Here is an 18985-nt window from a genome sequence, read left to right as displayed (position 1 = left end):
ATGCACATTCCGAGCCAATGTCATGCACATTCCGAGCCAATGTGTTCCTTTAAGGGGCCGTCATATTTTTTTCCTTCCTCCCTGTGTGTGGATTTCTATTTTCTATTTCTATTCTGACAGCCTTTGCAGTTGTGTTTTTTCTTTTATCTTATGATGTCTTGATCACTTCTGGAAACAGGCAGAATATAAATTACAAATTAATAGCACGAAGCTGGAGGGGAAGGTAGGTACTCGGGTTTCTTTCTTGGCCACAGCTATCAAAATGCATTTTCAGAACAACATGCGGGAAACTACTAGAAGACTTAGCAAGTGCCCCTTTAAGGAATGGGCCCTTGGAAGCAGCTACCATCAGAGAAATCCCTGCTCTGCCCTGCTAACAAAGCCTCACAACTCTCCACAAAAGATCTCTCTCTCAAGGCTCAAAGGGCAGGTCAAGCCTCCAGGAGGAAGGTACCCAGGCAGATAAAAGACGTTAAGTTGTAAAGCTAATTCCCAGCTCAGGGCAGAGCTGTATATCTGACACTCCCCCTCTTATTGGGATGATGATGTGGCTCATTCATTGCGTAGGTTTTGGGCTTCCTCTGGAGGAGAGAACTTTAAGCCATCAGATAAGAGTTGTGAGCTTCTCTTCTTGTAACAGGAATGTTTCTGCCTCCTTCAAACCTCCTCTTAGAAAGCCTGTAGAGAGAAGTGTCTCCAAAAAAGGCAAGCTGAGTTTGCCTCTGGGATCCTGAAATCAACCAGCTAAAGCAAGGGAGAAAACAGTAGGGGATGGGGGGACCTTCATTACAAGAAAACGCAGGATGGGCCAGACGGGTGGCAGGTGGAGAGGGCCCTCCAGAGCTTACTGCACAGAAACCAGCCCCCCTCCTGGCATAAAGTCATGCTCATGGCCAGCCTTTCCTGGGCTGCAGGACACCTCTCCTCTCAGTAAGGAGCACTCTGGGCTCACACAGAGCTTTAAAAAGATCTCTCCACCCACTGAAATTTGATTAATCAGCCAAGTGCTCACCCATGTGTCACAATGGTGGCAGAGATATATGTGATGGTGACATGACAGGTACAAGGGAAGCACACAGGATCTCATCTCACAAGGAGCAGGATTCAGTACATAAAAGTGAATGGCATGGGCTGTGCAGCCAGGTGGCAGTTTGAATCCCAGGTCCAACAGATGCTGGTTATGTGACCTTGGACAAGGTTATTTAACTTCTGGATTTTTCACGTTTGCAAAAATGTAGTTAGTAACAGTACCTGGGCCAGGTGTGTTGACTCACATCTGTAATCCCAGCACTTTGGCAGGCTGAGGAAGGAGGATTGCTTGAGGCCACGAGTTTGAGATCAGCCTGGGCAACATAGCAAGACCTTGTCTTTGCTAAAAATTTAAAAATTAGCTAGGCGTGGTGTTCTGCACTTGTAGCCTCAGCTACTGAGGAGGCTGAGATGGGAGGATTGCTTGAGCCCAGAAGTTTGAGGCTGCAGTGAGCTATGATCGTGCCACTGCACTCCAGCCTGGGCAACAGAATGACAGCCTGTCTTTAAAATTTTTTAAATAAATAAATAAAAAATAAAATAATAGTACATGTATAATAGGATGATTGAAAGGGTTAAATGAGTTAATCCACATAAACCACTTTGAACAGTGCCTAGCACATAGTAAGCACTGAATAAGCTTTAGCTGTGATGATGATTATGATGATGACAACAGTGACAATATTGAAACTAAAAAGTCGAATGAATAGGTAGGGATTTCCCAGGCAGACAAAGAATATGTCTGGCCCAAGAAGCTTAAACCAAAGCGGAGAAGGAGGAGGGAGCTCAAGGCAGCAGGGGATCGTGTGGAGGGTAAGCAGGGAGTCGAAGCAGACAAAAAAAAGAAGGGATTCAGCCACACAGGACTTCATACGCTTTGTCACCAAGTCTAGATACCGGTAACATGGTTGTAGGCTGTAGAGAATAGCTATTCAAGAATGATAAGCAGAAGTGAAATGTTAAAAGGTAAAGTGCCATAATGGTTGACAATTTTAACTAATTCAGGTAAACAAAATAAAATTAAATTAATTGTAACAGGCTGAGCATGGTGGCTCATGCCTGTAATCCCAGCACTTTGGGAGGACGAGGCAGGCAGATCCCTTGAGCCCAGGCATTCAAGACCAGCATGTCTACAAAAAACAAAAATTATCCAGGCTGGTGTGACCTATATCCTACTATTAGGAGGCTGAGGCAGGAGAACACTTCACCCAGAAGACAGACTTCTGGGTATGACAAAGAAACTTGTGCAAGAATAACCCTCCCACCATGTGCCATAAGCCAGGCACAATAAAACTGAACCAAATATATGAGGCAACTGTTTTCAGGCAAATGACAACAGGCAGCACAAGATTACAATTGCAAAGAGAAGGGAAATTCACATGGCAAGCCCCATGCTCAACCTGGCTCTCTGCCTGGGGACAATTTGCCAACCATAATTCATGTAGTAGCTGCAGGAACTAGAATCCGCAGGGTAGGACAGGAGAGAGAAGAACACTATGCAGAGGGAACATCAGAAGCCCGTGTGTGGGTTCCCCATGCACATATGGTTAAAGCCTATGTTATCCAGATGCAAGGTGAGATTTTATTTTATTTTATTATACTTTAAGTTCTAGGGTACTTGTGCACAACATGCAGGTTTGCTACATATGTATACATGTGCCATGTTGGTGTGTTGCACCCATTAACTCGTCATTTAACATTAGGTGTATCTCCTAACGCTATCCCTCCTCCCTCCCCCCACTCCACAACAGGCCCCAGTGAGTGATGTTCCTCTTCCTGTGTCCATGTGTTCTCATTGTTCAATTCCCACCTATGAGTGAGAACATGCAAGGTGAGATTTTAAATAAGACTTACGAGGAAGCAGCTGCTATGAGGTTGAGAACAGAAAACAAATACTATAACTGAAGCAGCAGATAGTGGAAAAACCTCATTAGTACTCCAGGCATCCAGCTAAGACACTAGAAAGACCACCTCTTAAGAGATGGTCAGTTTCCTCTCATTTGCCTTAACAAAGCATAAAAATAAACCTACACAAATTTAAGGTGGTCAGCCAGTAATTGAATTACCTACTAGAACAAAAATCAGCACTCTTCAGAGAAAGATAACACATAATCACTCTAACATAGGATTCACAATGTTCAGTCTACAGTCAAATATTCACAGGCATGCAAAGAAAAAAGAAAATCTGACCACAGTCTTTTTAAAAAGTCCATAAAAACCAATCCCAGGATGGCCTAGAGCCTTGATGTTGGATTTAGCACATACAACTTTAAAGAGCTATTATAAACATGGGAAAGTATATTCAGAGAATTAAAGAAAACTATTGTCTTAATGATTAAACAGATAGGGTATCTCACCAAAAAAATGGAAACTATAAAAAAGAACCAAATGAAAATTCTAGATATGAAAAAAAATTGTGTGTGTTTCCGTGTGTGTGTGTGTGTATGTATATGTATGTGTGTGTGTGTGTTGAGAGAGAAAAAAAAACCCTAAATGCTGAAAAATGTTAAAAAGTAAGCCAGGCACAATGGATCATGCCTATAATCCCAACTACTTAGGAGGCTGAGGCAGGAGGATCACTTGAGCCCAGGAGATCAAGACTACAGTGAATTCTGATGGCACCACTACACTCACCAGGATGACGATACAAGACCCTGCCTCAAAAAACTAAATAAATAAATTCTAAATAAATGAAGGATATACAGATATTCACTTTTACTTTCCAAAAACCTCTGTGGATTTGAATTTTTTAAGACTAAAGAAATATTTTTTAAAATGTATTTTTATTTGTATATATACAAAAAAAGAAGATAAAAGTTTTAATAAGCCAAGGCTGGGTGTGGTGGCTCATGCCTGTAATCCCAGCACTTTGAGAGACTGAGGTGGGAGGACTACATGAGCCCTAGAGTTCAAGACCAGCCTGGGCAACATAGTGAGACCCCATCTCTAAAAAAATTTTTTTTTAATTTAGCAGGTGTGGTGACACACACCTGTAGTCCCAGCACCTTGGGAGGCTGAGGCAGGAGGATCGCCTGAGATGAGGAGATCAATGCTACAGTGAGCCATGTTTGTGCCACTGCACTCCAGCCTGGGCAACAGAGCAAGACACTGTCTTTAAAACAAACAAGAAAAGAAGTTATAAGCCAAGGAATAACCTAACTAAGTGTACATTTGAGTAGCATCCCTCCAATGGTATCGAACTGAACTGACATGTGGGTGGATCATAGATGAAATCCAGTAAAGATCAGCTCCAGTGAATGCTGTTGTCTAGGAAGTGGAAACGTGACCCAAGGCAATACCAATGTGATCAGAGAGGAAAGAAGAGTTACAGAATACGAAGAGAGGTCAAGATATATGGGACTAACAACTGTATGTAAGGACCAAGAGATAACAAGGATGATTCCCAGATGACTGCTGTGGCTGACTGGCAATATAATTTTCTGGGAAAAATCCCAGAGGAGGAGCAGTTTTCAAGAATAAAGAAAATCCATTTCGGCTTTAGATATTTGGAGTTCAAGGCAGTTGTGAGACACCTGCACAGGACTACAGGTACTAGGTCTAAAATCCAAGAGGGAGGCAGGACTGCAGATATATATCTTGAGGTCATCAGAATGTAGATGCCCGGACAGACGGCAACAAAAACCAACCCCAGGAGACAAGAGTGTGCCTCATATTTCTTTAATCTTTTTTAAAAATTTCAAATCTAGAGAGGTTTAGGAATGCATGGCGAATATCTTCCATTCTTTTTTATAATATTTTTTTGTTTTCTTTTTTCTGAGGGAGTGTCGTGGCACGATCATAGCTCACTGCAGCCTTGACTTCCTAGGCTCAAGCAATCCTCCCTCCTCGGCCTCATGAGTAGTTAGGATTATAAGCATGAGCCACTGTGCCTGCCTTTAAAAAAAAAAAAAAAATTTTCAGCAGGCAGGGGATGAGGGGTACACAATGAATGCAGAGATGACAAATACGTAGAAAAGAGGAAGGAGGGGATCTAGGTAATGACATGGGTACCAAGGCAGTGATGGACTGCAAAAACTAAGGCGTGAACAACAGTGCCAGATGCTGCAGAAAGTCCTGAATAAACATTAAAAGTCATCTAGGCCAGTCATGGTGATTCGCACCTATAATCCCAGCACTTTGGAGGCTGAGGCAGGCAGATCACCTGAGGTCAGGAATTCAAGACTAGCCTGGCCAACATGGTGAAACCCCATTTCTACTAAAAATACAAAATTTAGGCGGGCGTGATGGTGGGCACCTGTAATCCCAGCTACTCGGGAGGCTGAGGCAGAAGAATCGTTTGAACCCAGCGAGATTCTGGCAAAAAAAAAAAAGTCATCTACAGGAGGCAAATAGGGGCTCCTAGAGAAACTGAGCTGCAGGAGAGCAGTGACGCTGGAATAGTCAAAGTGACACTGGTCAACTACTAAAATGGAACCCCAGGTTCAAAGGATGGCAGTCTGGTATGTCTATTCCATACTCAAAATACCCCCTATGATATACAGAAGAGTATATCAGTATAAATATTAATTTTGAGGCAAGGTGTGTTGGCTCATGCCTGTAATTTCAGCACTTTGGGAGGCCGAGGCAAGTGGACCACCTGAGGTCAGGAGTTCGAGACCAACCTGGCCAACATGGCAAAAACCCATCTCTACTAAAAATACAAAAATTAGCTGGGTGTGGTGGTGCACGCCTATAGTCCCAGCTATTTGGGAGGCTAAAGCTGGAGGATCGCTTGAACTCAGGAGGTGGCGGCTGCAGTGAGCCGAAATCACACCACTGCACTCCAGCCTAGGCGACAGAGCCAAACTGTCTCAAGAAAAAAAAAAAAAGAAAAGAAAGAAAAAGAAATATTAATTTTGAATCATGTACACATGTGAGAGGCTGGGAATTTTTGCTAATTGCCCCACCAATGAAATTGGAGAGACACAATTTCCACCCACACTTGGAACTACAGTGGCACATAAGGAAGATTGACTCACCACAATACATTGACAGCAAATCATGCAGTCACTCCCTACTTCACAGCAACTGTTTTCCATGGGAATCTATTCCTCAACCCAAACCCACTTCAGCTGCACCCTTTTTTAAGCTCATTTGGGGAACACAACTTAACTGCAGCCATGGGATGGTTATAGATAACCATCCTCGGTTATCTATACAGCATAGGTGAAAGCCAAAATGTTCCTAGGGATGACCAAATGTACAAGAGTAGTTTGGGAATGGGAAGGAGAGAAGGAGAGGGGAAGAACAAACAACAGAGATGGAGAATTCTGTGGCATAGGGAGCAAAGACAGCAGGAACAACCATCGAGACCCCCGCCTCTGCCCAGAGCCATGGGCTACATGAATGTCTTCTGGAAACTGGAGACGGCATGCGTATCAATCTCTCACCAGTCTAAGGATAAAAAGGGTTAGGCCGGGCACGGTGGCTCACACCTGTAATCCCAACACTTTGGGAGGCCAAGGTGGGCAGATCACAAGGTCAGGAGTTCGAGACCAGCCTGACTACCCCGTCTCTACTAAAAATACAAAAATTCGCCGGTCGTGGTGGTGCACGCCTGTAATCCCAGCTACTCAGGAGGCTGAGGCAGGAGAATCGCTTGAACCCAGGAGGCAGAGGTTGCAGTGAGCCAAGATTGCACCACTGCACTCCAGTCTGGGCGACAGAGCAAGACTCCATCTCAAAAAAAAAAGGGGGGGTGGGGGTGGGTGGGGAATATTATCTCAGGTTTGGGATAAAGTGAAGAAGGCAAGATTCTTTTTTTTTCTTTTTTTTCCCTAGAGACAAGGTCTTTCTTTGTCACCACGGCTCAAGTGCAAGTGCAGTGGTACAATCATAGCTTACAGTAGCCTTAAACTCCTGGGCTCAGGTGATCCTCCCACCTCAGCCTCCCAAGTGGCGGGGACTACAGGCATGCACCACCACGTCCAGCTAATTTTTTGTAGAAACAGGGTCTCCCTATGTTGCCCAGGCTGGTCTCCAACTCCTAGGCTCAAGTGATCTTCCTGCCTCAGCCTCCCGAAGTGCTGGGATTACAGGCATGAGCCATTGTGCCTGGCCAAAGGTAGACTCCTTACAAACCTTGTTTACTGACAAATACTGAGCCTACAAAAAAACTTCATAATGTTGAGTTACACAGCATAATAGAAAAAAGCAATATAAATTATACAAAAAAAAGGTGCATGCGAAAGAAAGGTACTATCATCTGGAAGACTTGGAGAAAAAGACTTTTATTATGAATACATATATAAATAATTTATGACCAGAAACAGAAGAGATTTTCACAAACTGGAAAATAGCTAATAGCTATTTCCTAATAGCTCCAAACTGGAAACAACCCAAATATCAATTGAAAATAAAATAGGAAAATAAATTAAGATATATTTATATACAATGGAACATTATATATTAAAGAAAACAGGTAAACTTCAGATGGAGGTGAGTTTAGTTTAAGATTAAGATAGCATTACAAGGCCAAGCACAGGGTCTCACAACTGTAATTCCAGCACTTTGGGTAGATCACTTAAGGTCAGGAGTTCAGTACCAGCCTGGCCAACATGGTGAAACCCTGTCTCTACTAAAAACACAAAAATTAGTCAGGCGTGGCAGCACGTGCCTGTAATCCTAGCTACTTGGGAGGCTGAGGCAGGAGAATAGCTTGAACCTGGGAGGAGGAGGTTGTAGTGAGCAAAGATCACGCCATTGCACTCCAGCCTGGGTGACAGAGTGAGACTGTCTCAAAAAAAAAAAAAAAAGTATCACGAGATTATTCCATAAATAGCATTAAGAAAACTATTCTTCAACAATCATACTGCATATATCTAATAGAATTCCATATAATGCACTCTAAAAGTATAAGATATTGCTAATAAATCTGGTATATGCATAAACTTCCTGGATAGATGTAAGCTCCTTGGAAAGAGGCAATGAATATTATGCTTATTTGATTTTCCTCTACTACCTAGAAGGCATTTCCTCCTCCACCTAGTAAACATCCGTTTAGTGAATGAATAAAAATGGATGAATGAATGAATGTCTCCATCAATCCACCTTCACTGAGTTTGGCTGGGTGATTCCCAACTTTAATCTGATCATTTTGATGCAGCTTTGCATGTTTCCCTCCTGAGCTTTGTGTAAAGAGAAGAAATAGGGTCTTCCCAGAAGGGAATTGCAGCTGAAAATGACCTGCATGGCAAGTGGTCCTTTTCATGCCTGTTTTCAGAGGATAACCATTCATGAAGTGCACACCTTTGGCCCTTACACTGGAGGAAAGGGATTTTCCATCACTGGTGATAAACACGAACAGGTGGGGAAACGTGTAGCCATTCACAAGCAGAAGGCTGCAGTTGCTACAGGGTGGGGAGCTAGACAGCAGATAAGAATAGCACCCAACTAATGCCTATGCTCAAGGCAGCCAGACCACAAAGGATGCTGCGATGTCCATCAGTGTCCAACACATCAACTCCCAGCGCAGCACCACCTGTCCTCTGAGGGTAAATGAGTGCCCCCAACCAGCAGAACTTTAGGGTCACCTTGCCGTGAAGCAGCCCGAGAGAACAGCAAGCAAACTATGCCCTGGAAACTGGCTTCCCCAAGACCAATCCATAGTCATCTGAATTGATTCAAGCCAGTTGGTTTCCAGACCCTGCATGCCTGCTCTAAACTCAGAACACATCTGCACTGTCCTGCCCGGAGCCCCGAGATGCTTGTAATAAACCAAGAGCAGTCATAACTCAGTGTTCACCTTGGCAAAAACTAAATAAATAAGTAGAATGAATCTTCCGTCAGAAAATAAATGGCCCTTCCCCAGGCTGAGAGCCTGGATTACCCTCCTGAAGGACAAACACAGCATCTTCACCAGCCAATCTCGGGCCTTTATAAAGCCCCCACTTCACTCAATAAACTACCCCAAGGCTGCCAATGTTCAGGCTGCCAGCCTGGGCTTGGAGGGCTCTTAGAATTACTCCCGCTAATCTACATACTGAAAAAGTGCATTTCAGTCCTTCTCAAGCTGCCTTTGCCTGATTAAAATAGCAAGTTTATATGCTTTTCTGTTTGTCCAAGGAAGTGGAGGGCATTTCAGCAGGGCACCCAAGTAGGGAGAGGAGGATTGACATCCAGCCAGCAGCCCTCTTGAAAAGCCATGCACCCCCACAGTGGCCCTGAACAGTTGCCTTAGCAGAGCTTGAATTTAACAGTGAAAAAAGCCATTGCGCTGAGAAGTCACAGAGAAATCATCTCCTGATCATTCATGGCAAAGTTGGGAAGGAGGAAGGGGGGAGAATATGGAAAACCACAGATGATTCCAAACTCCATTTGGTTAGTGATTTTTAACCTCTTAAAGAATTGCCCAAAACATATAGATAGTGTTGCCCAGTTCTCAGCCAGGGCCACTCAGTGGGTCCTGCATGCATAGGGAACTCCCAGTCCCTCCTGCTGATGACTGAGCCTGGAGTATCTACTCAAATAAACACAAGCAAGCGAACACCCACCCCACATTAATGCACCACCTGCCCTAATGTCCATTCACAGTGAAGACTCCCATAGGTAGGAAAAGCCTGGGCCTCACTTCACCTCCCAAACACACCTGATATGAGCTGAATGTTTGGGTCCCCCCAAAATGCATATGTGGAAACCTAACCACCAACGTGATGTCATTAAGAAGTGAGGTCTTTCAGGAGATGATTAGGAGGGAACAGCCCTCATGAATGGGATTAGTGCCTGCTATGGTTTGAATGTCCCTTCCAAACCTCACATTGACATTTAATTGGCATTATGACAGTGCTAAGAGGTGGGATGGTTAAGACGTGATTGGACTATGAAAGATCTGCCCTCATGAATGGATTAATGTCATTATCTCAGGGAGGAGTTCATTATCCAGAGTGTGGACTATTATGAAAGTGAGTTTAGTCCTCTCTTGCTCTCGTTCTTACCCTCTGTCACCTTTCCACCTTCTGTCATGGGATGAAACAGAATGAAGGCCCTCACCAGATACCAGTGCTATGCACTTGGACTTCCCAGTCTTCAGAACCATCAGCCAAATATACTTCTTCTCTGTTATCAATTACCCAGAATGTACTATGTTGTTATAGCAACACAAAGCAGACTAAGACAGTGCCCTTATATACTCAAGGCCCAAAAGAACTTATTCACTCTCTCCACCATATGAGGACACAGCAAGAAAGTGACACCTATGAATCAGAAAGTGGCCCTCCCCAGACATCAAATCTGCTGGCACCTTTGAATCAGAAAGTGGCCCTCCCCAGACATCAAATCTGCTGGCACCTTTATCTTAGACTTCCAAGCCTCCCAAACTGTGAGAAATAAATTTCTGTTCTTTATGAGCCACCTAGTCTATGGTGTTTTGTTATAGCAGCCTGAACAGACCAAGACACCACCCAAGGGCAGCCTTAGCCTGATTTGTGGTCGCCTGTATGGGCTCACTTTGGAGGAGGTCAGAGCTCAATTTCCTGCTTCTGTGTCCTGCACCAGCACACCTTTTGCTCAACTGAAGACCAGAAGACGTAAGGGTTCCTGCTTTCCTCTCAGGCCACCAGTCTTTGTCCAGACCACAGTGAGCAGCCGCTATCCCTAGGAATCTTGACTCTGCCCCCATCACTCCACTTCTTCAAACATCCCCCAGACTCTCCTTGGACCCAGCCCACCGGGGCCACATCCTCTGCTGCCTCCCTGCTTATTCATGTAAATAAGCAAGCATTTAAATAAGCACACAAGCAAAATGGATGAGAGAAGGAGAAGCTATTCAATGGCCTCTCCTCTTCACCTCCCTCACCTCCTGCCTGTTGTGAAGCAAGTTTGGCTTCACTGTCTCAGAGCCAAATGTCCTCCCCATCTTCCTTCTGGGAGAAATGAGGCTCCCTAATGTGCACATACAAAGCACACTGATTTGAACCATTACACTTAAAAGCAAATATGTGGGCCATCTGGGGTAATTTTGACTTCTCTACTTGAGAAAGTAAATTTAAACTTTGTGCTTTAAAATGGTATTATTACAAACAACAAAGTATTCAAAAACACCAGGGAAAACTTATTCTGGTTTGACCTCAGCCAATGTAGTACCTAGGTAAAAACATCAGGCCAAATCAACCAAATTCTCTATTCCAGGGGGGAAAAAAAAAAACTTGTTTTTCCTATTTTTAATTTTTTTTAATTAGAGGATTGGTTTATCCAAGATACAATGAGACACAGTCCTAGGATGAATTTAGTCATCATGTTCCCAGGTTTATGTCCATCCCTAACCCCTGCCTTGAGCACCCAGGGCTGTACTGTGTTACAAAGAAACAGAGGCAATTAAAATAATTGCTATCCACTGTCACCTAGACAGAGCTTCCAGATGATTCTGATCTGGGCAGGATTCAAAGCACCATGGCCAGAAGTCAAGAGACAGCCATTAACAGGGCTTAAACCTCCCCTGCAGATGGACTCCATTGTCAGTGACAACACAGAAACAAGACAATTCCATTGGTGATAAAGACTCCAGAAATTGGATAACACATTTTAAGAGAGGTGAAGGCTATCTCCCCAGTCAATATCCAAGGAAACCGAAATATCCACCATAGATTGTTCAGGCTATCAGGTCTGTCCCGCACACACACACACAAAAGTCACTTGGGCAAAATTTTGTCTCTGAACTCTTTCCCATCATGCCATGGTTACACTTGGCCACAACTGCCAAGGAGTGGCCAAAGTCCAGGGCTTTCAGCTGAGCTTCACAATAGCCACAAACACCTCCCTGGGAGGGGGGGCCAACCCCCCAAACAGGGTAGGCTCCTTACCATCGAGCTCCTCCACGGAGATGTTAGCCAGCTGTTCGCTGTCACTGCCAGCAGAGAGCGATCGGTTGAGGTAATTCCCCTTGTACAACAAGCCGGCGGTCACATGGTGGAACGGCATCTTTTCCCTGCCCAAGAGAGAACAGGGGAGGGGAAAAGAAAGACATCATCATTCATCCTTCCTTTCCTTTTTTAAAGGACCACCTGATTTTCAGATGGCCAGTGTCATTTTAAAACTAGCAATAATATTTCTAGTGGGAAAGTCAGGATATTTCCAGGGTCCCAATGACCTGAGCAATTTCCAAAAGAACTCAGGTTCTTCCCATTCCTTCACTGTACATCTTACTTCATTTTCCCCATTTAATTATGAATTTGAACGATGTTGTCCTTGTTAATCATGGCACACCACATCACCATCAAACTATCTCTTTATGCAAATGGCAATATCCTTGACTCCTTTCCTTGGCCCAATAAATTCTCACTTGATGCTTGTAAGGAAGGGCTGAGAATCCCAGAAGTGTCGGGATGCCCGGGGACTAAACGTCTAGATGTCTTGTCTGTGATCAAGCAGAGATCCAAATGTCTCATTTCTCCCAGATAATACAGCACTCGAAACAGGTAGGAAATGCCCAAGCTCTAAGTACATGCAATGCTCTGCATTTCAAGAAGCGGCTGCCAAATCTGGTTGAGATGCAGATGCTGCTTACATGAGTGGTGTGTAAGCACACACATTCTGAAATGCTAATCACACCTGCCCTGCTGGAAACAGGAGTGACGCCTTTAGGTGTCCCACAATGAAGCTACTTCCAGCACTCTCACACAAAGTTAAAGCATCCTTCTAGACCAACAGAAAAAAGCTCCTGAACCCAGATGGTCATCGATGGGGCTTAGAAGTTTCCACTAATGCAATGCTGACTGGAGGCTCCAGGCTAGGGAAAAAGAGATGTGAGATAAAAGGACAGCAAAAACAATGGAAGAGAATGGAAGAATGAGCAAAGACAAGAAAGAGGAAAGGCAGATGGGAAGATTATCTTCTCCAAAGCAGAAAGAGCATAGCTCCTGGCCCAACTTGTCTAATGATGCTCTCCGTGACTTTGAACAAGACGCCGAATGCTTCACATTCTGCTTCCCCATCTAGCAAAGGGGACTAAGAGGATGGATAAACCTCTCAGCAGAATTAGGGCCAACAGGCGGGAAGCACAGGGAGTCAATCACAAGGAGTGGGTAGAGAACATCTTTGTATCAGAGCTTCTGGAAGGTGAACTGGGCAGCACTCAACCTGTGAAACCCCTGAAAATTAAAAGGTTTAACCAGGAACATAAAGCCAGTTAGTGACAGAAGTTGTTCTAGAACTCCAGCATCCTACATGCTATTTCCATTAAGCAGCCCCAGCTAAGTGCCAGACATTTCCACCCGGATGTCAAACCCTCATTTCAAACTCAAAATGTCTAAAAATGAATTAATTATCTTCCTACAAAGTAGGCTACACTTCCTGGTTTCTCTATTTCTATCAAAGGTGCTTTTCGCTCATCACAACTGGGACAACTCTCCCAAATGCTCGGGGCCCCAAAAAGTAAAACAGACACATGGCTGAGGCAAGAGCCAACTGTCAGCTTGCAACCCATCCCCTCGCCCTTAACTCTTTCCGTATCTAACAGCATGTACATCCACAGGACAATTGCAAATGGCAGGGATGCTGATTACAAAGGGTATATGCATTTGCTAATTATAAGAGGTACATCTTCAGCTAGTTACAAGTCAGATGTTTCCACATCTATCCTTATATTTAAACAAAATACAAGAATCTTTCTCTAGAAGAACACTTCAATGACCACCTTCTTTTTTCTCCAAGTTAATTTTCAGACCAAAAAGCTTTAAAAAGGAGAATCGCATGTGTGAATTAGGACTACTCTATCTTTTCCTTAAGGCCAATCCTGATTTCTTGGGACTGCGTGTCACGGTCATAAGGCCAATCCTGATTTCTTGGGACTGCGTGTCACGGTCATTTGAGTACGGACTGATACCCACTGCCATAATGTGAATGTCTCCCCAAAATTTTGTGTGTCAGAAACTTAATCCCCAATGCAACAGTGTTCAGAGGTGGGACCTTTAAGAGGTGATTAGGTCATGAGGTCAGAATTAATGCTGTTATTGCAGGCATAGGTTACCTATCACAAGAGTGAGTTCCTGATAAAAGGATGAGTTCAGTTGGGTGCGGTGGCTCACGCCTGTAATTCCAGCACTTTGGGAGACCTAGGCAGGTGGATCACCTGAGGTTAGGAGTTCGAGACCAGCCTGGCCAACATGGTGAAACCCCATCTCTACTAAAAATACAAAAAATTAGCTAGGCATGGTAGTGCACACCTGTAATCCCAGCTACTCAGGAGACTGAGGCAGGAGAATTGCTTGAACCCAGGAGGCAGAGGTTGCAGTGAGCTGAAACCATGCCATTGCTCTCCAGCCTGCGCAACAAGAGTGTCTTAAAAAAAAAAAAAAAACATGAATTCGGCCCCTTTCCCTTCTCTGTCTCTTTCATTCTCTCTCTAACACTCATGCTCTCTTCCTCTTCTGCTACAGGACGACACAGCAAGGCAGCCCCTGAAAGATGTAGGACCCTTGCCTTGGACTTCCCAGCCTACAGAGCTGTAAGAAACAAATCTTTGCTCTTTGTAAACAACTCAGTCTCAGGTATTCTGTTATAGCAGCACAAAACAGACTGAGACATCCATGGTCCAGAAAATGAGACGTCAACCCTGGCTAACACTTCTTATGTGATTTCAACTTCACCCTCAGCACCAGTCCCACATGCAGTGAGCCTCACCAGCTGTTATCTTAACATGTTTAAGTCTTCATAAACATGGGAAGACACCTGCTCTGATATTACCTAATTTGTTAGCTAAGCCTCACTAGATGAGCCTCACCAGCTGCTATCTTAACCAATGTTTAAGTCTTCACAAGCATGGAAAGACACCTGCTCTGTTCTTATCTAATCTGCTTCTTGGAACAAGACCCAATAAGGTCGGTACAAAAAGCATTCCTTCCATTCCACCATGCATCACTCTAGTTTCTCAGCATTTTATAAATATCTTCCTCTTGTCACCTTTTACCTGGTTGTCTGCAGCTTTGGATTCACTACACAAATTTTTACAGTCACAATAAGGATATTATACTCAAGCAAGCATCTCCAACCCACGCCCCAGTTCAGCCACAGAATAAATGTTGAGTACTTTGCAGAGAAAACTGGTCACAACTGAATCTCACTTGATATACCAACATAATTTGCTTCTGAAAAAAAAAAGGCAGCTTACAAAATTAGGTACACATTCAGTTCATTTAGTCTCTGCATTCAAAAAGCTCAAAGTCTAGTGGGGAAGAAACCATGTGCAATGGAACCATCCATATAGATATATACAGTCATGTTCAAGAAAGGGAAGAACATTATCCTAAGTAAGCTAAAAACAGCTGCTGCAATTAAGGACTAAATTTCACTCCAAGCTGCCTAGGGAAACCCAAGCTTTAAGATTCTCTCCTTGGCTAAGGGAAGAGAAATATCCAAGTTCAAGCAAAGATAAACCTTGTCCTGAAACTAAAACTTGAAGATGGATCCTTCTATAGAGAGCAACAAACAAAAATAAATACATATTTTCAACAGCAGTTTCACTCACTGTGAAATATTTAAGCGACTGTCATGAAAACAATCTTTCTGTATTTTATGTAAGCCAGTGATATGGTCTAAATGAATGTGTCCCCCAATAATTCATACACCGGAATCTAAGACTCTAATGTGGTAGTATTAAGAGATGGAGCCTTTAGAAGCTGATTAGGTCCATGAGGGCTCCTCCCTCACTGATGGGATTAATACCCTTATAAAAGGGCTGGAAGGAACTAGCAAGGCCCTTTTGTGTTTCTGCCTTCCACCATGTGAAAATGCAGCAATAAGGCAGCGTCTTGGAAGCAGACAGCAGCCCTCACCAGACACAAAATCTATAGGTATCTCGATCTTGGACTTCCCAACACATAGAACTGTAGGCAATGAATGTCTGTTATTTATAAATTAGCTAGTCTAAGGTATTTGTTACAGCAGTAGAAACTAAGGCAGAGTGGTTTCATGATTAAGAATTGGCTGGGTGCGGTGGCTCATGCCTGTAAACCCAGCACTTTGGGAGGTTAAGGCAGGCAGATCACCCAAGGTCAGGAGTTGGAGACCAGCCTGGACAACATGGTGAAACCCCGTCTCTACTAAAAATACAAATATTAGCCAGGCGTAGTGGTGGGTGCCTATAATCCCGGCTCTACTTGGGAGGCTGAGGCACGAGGATCACTTGAACCTGGGAGTGGAGGTTGCAATGAGCCAAGATCGTGCCACTGCACTCCAGCCTGGGTGATAGAGGGAGACTCCATCTCAAAAAAAAAAAAAAGAATCAGCACTTTCTAGTCAAAAATAGTGTTAGACTTGAATCCTACCTCTGCCCTTATTAGCCAGGTAAATAAGTTGCTTGACCTCTGTAAGCCTGTCTCCTCTTCTGTAAAACTAGGGTTTTAATACATACTGAAGAGAATAGTACTGTTGTAAATATTAAAGAAGATAAACAGCCAGGCATGGTGGCTCACATCTGTAATCCCAGCACTTTGGGAGGCCAAGGCGGGATGATCACTTGATGTCAGGATTTCCAGACCAGCCTGGGCAACAGAGCAAGACCCTGTCTCTTCACACAGACCAAAAAAAAAAAAAAAATTAATTAGCTGGGCATGGTGGCACACACATGTAGTCATAGCTATTTGGGAAGCTGAAGTGGGAGGATCATTTGAGCACAGTAATTTGAGACTTCAGAGAGCTACGATCACACCACTGTACTCCAGCCTGAGTGACAGAGCAAGACTCTGACTCTAAAAAGATATGGAAAGCACTGTACTTAGCACCAGGCATCTGCTCAGTATCACCAGTAATTATTTGCTAAGGATTATATGAAGCAGGATGCAGGGGCAACAAGAAGTCATGAATGAATTAGTTTGATGCCTGGATTACATGCTGGATTACAAAGGAGGGTCAGTGAGACCTGACAAAGGGCAAGCTTCAGGGAGAGGCTGGCATGTAAACCACTGTGCTGAGGGATCAGGTGTGAGCAGCAAAGCACCAGCAGGTTCCAGTGCTGAATGGTGTCAGCATGCAGAAGGGGCTACTTGAACGGAAAGTGCCAGAGCCAAAGAAGAGTCCATTTCCTGGGTGCCAGGGAGGCTGGCTAAATGGTCATAGCAAAGAAAATATCTTGAAAGGTTAAAACCAAAAGGGATGGTTCCTGTTAATGGGGTCAAGGAACTGGTACATTTCTTGACAGAGTAATATACTGAAGAGGAGATGTATGGTGGCTAACACCTGTAATCTCAGCATTTTGGGAGGCTGATGCTGGAAGATCACTTGAGGCTAGGAGTTCAAGACCAGTCTGGGCAACATGGTGAGACTGTGTCTCCAGAGAAAAATTTTTAAAATTAGTCGGGCATGGTGGTGCATGCCTGTAGACCCTGCTACTTAGGAGGCTGAGGTAGGAAGATCACTTGAGCTTAGGAGTTTGAGGCTGCAGTGAACTGTGATCTTGCCACTGCCATCCAGCCTGGGCAACAGAGGGAGACCTTATCTCTAAAAAAATTAATTAAATAAACTAAAGAGCCTCATTCACATTCACTTGAAATGATTCCCTTTTGTGATGGTCAGTTTTATGTGTCAACGTGACTGGGCCATGGGTTGCCCAGATATTTGGTTGAACATCATTCTGGATGTGTCTGTGAGGTTGTTGCTGGATTAGTTTAACTTTTGAACTGGTAGCCTGAGAGTAAAGCAGATTCTCCTCCCCAGTGTGGGTGGGTCTCATCCAATAGTGAATAGAATGAATAGGACTACATGGAATGAACACACTAAGAAAGAATTTGTTCTTCAAACTGTCTTCAAGCTGGGACATCAGTCTTATTCTGCCCTTGAACTCAGACTTGGACTGGAGCTTTTCATTATCTGATTCTCAGGTCTTAAAGCCAGACTGGAACTATACTGTCAGCTCTCTTGGGTCTTCAGCTTGCTGACAACAGACTGTGGAATTTTCAGAGTCTGTAACTGCATGAGGTAATTCCTTATGATAAATCTCTTTGAAGTTATACAGATAGACACATAGATAGATAGATAGATAGATAGATAGATAGATAGATAGATATCTGATAGATAGATAAATAGATGATAGAAGATAGGTAGGTAGATAGATACATTCTGTTTCTTTGGAGAACCCACATTAATATACCTTCCTTTTTTTCCCTCTACAGTACCAAAGACCCACGCACATTACAGTAGGGTAGTAGTAGTATTCTGAGCAAAGCCCTGAGTGTTCTGCAGGGCTTTCTAAAGCAGTGCTACTCAAAGTGTGGTCTATAGACCACTGCCAATTGCACACCATTTGTTGCTGGTCTGCAATGAGATAAGCACAAGAATTGAGAGAAAGCATTGAAATAGCAATTCAGAGCATTGCCCCAACTTCTAAGCACATGACCAGTAGACTTGATTTTTGTATATTTTTGCTTCTTTTATTTTTCCTGGTAATTCTTTCTTACTGTATTTTTTTTTAAATATCAGTCTACAAATGACTGAAACTAAAAAAAAATTAAAACTGGTCCTTCCTCACAAATAGTTTGAGAAGCATAGCTCTAAAGTATTTAATTTATGTTGTATAGATTTGCGGTAATGAACCACAGAGAGAGCAAGAAAAACATTTGGAGAAATGCATCTTAACTTGTCCCTGAAACTTTTTCAAAGAGCTTAAGATTTCTTAAAAGTCTTAGATGGACTTTTGAAAGAAGCTGAAAGACTTCAATTGATTCCTGAGCTCTCTACAGACTGCTGGAGAAGTACAAGGCATCTCTTGCAGACTTGACAGCAATCCGTGTCCTCCAATTACCAGACATATAAGGGGCAATATTGATCTTGCATGCTAAAGGTTAAAGAGCCTAACCAGCCCTGATACAGCCTTTGCCAAATTCCTGTAAAAATAACCACGAAAGCACACCAAAATAATGATATTCTCAACAACATCAATGCAAGGGTATGGAAGAAGCTTTCATAAAATCAGTACAGTTAGGATTAGAATGATGAATAATCGGTGGTGCAGCCTTGAAGTCAGAGACAG

General features: G+C 43.5%; 1 protein-coding gene across 10 annotated transcripts in view; it reads right to left on the bottom strand.

Moving 5' to 3' along the window:
• The window catches only part of CALN1 (calneuron 1), a 666785-nt gene that overhangs the window by 488887 nt on the left and 158913 nt on the right, over nucleotides 1-18985 (bottom strand). For all 10 annotated transcript variants that reach the window (XM_058444408.1, XM_032757519.2, XM_032757540.2 and 7 more), the window contains one exon: nucleotides 11826-11950. In XM_058444408.1, coding sequence (XP_058300391.1) covers nucleotides 11826-11950 — 125 coding nt within the window. The remainder of the gene's footprint in view (nucleotides 1-11825; nucleotides 11951-18985) is intronic.

Source organism: Hylobates moloch, unplaced genomic scaffold (assembly GCF_009828535.3).
Source record: "Hylobates moloch isolate HMO894 unplaced genomic scaffold, HMol_V3 SCAFFOLD_1, whole genome shotgun sequence".
Lineage (NCBI taxonomy): Eukaryota > Metazoa > Chordata > Mammalia > Primates > Hylobatidae > Hylobates > Hylobates moloch.
Note: the sequence above shows the minus strand (reverse complement) of the source record. Positions and strands in the feature narration are given on the sequence as shown.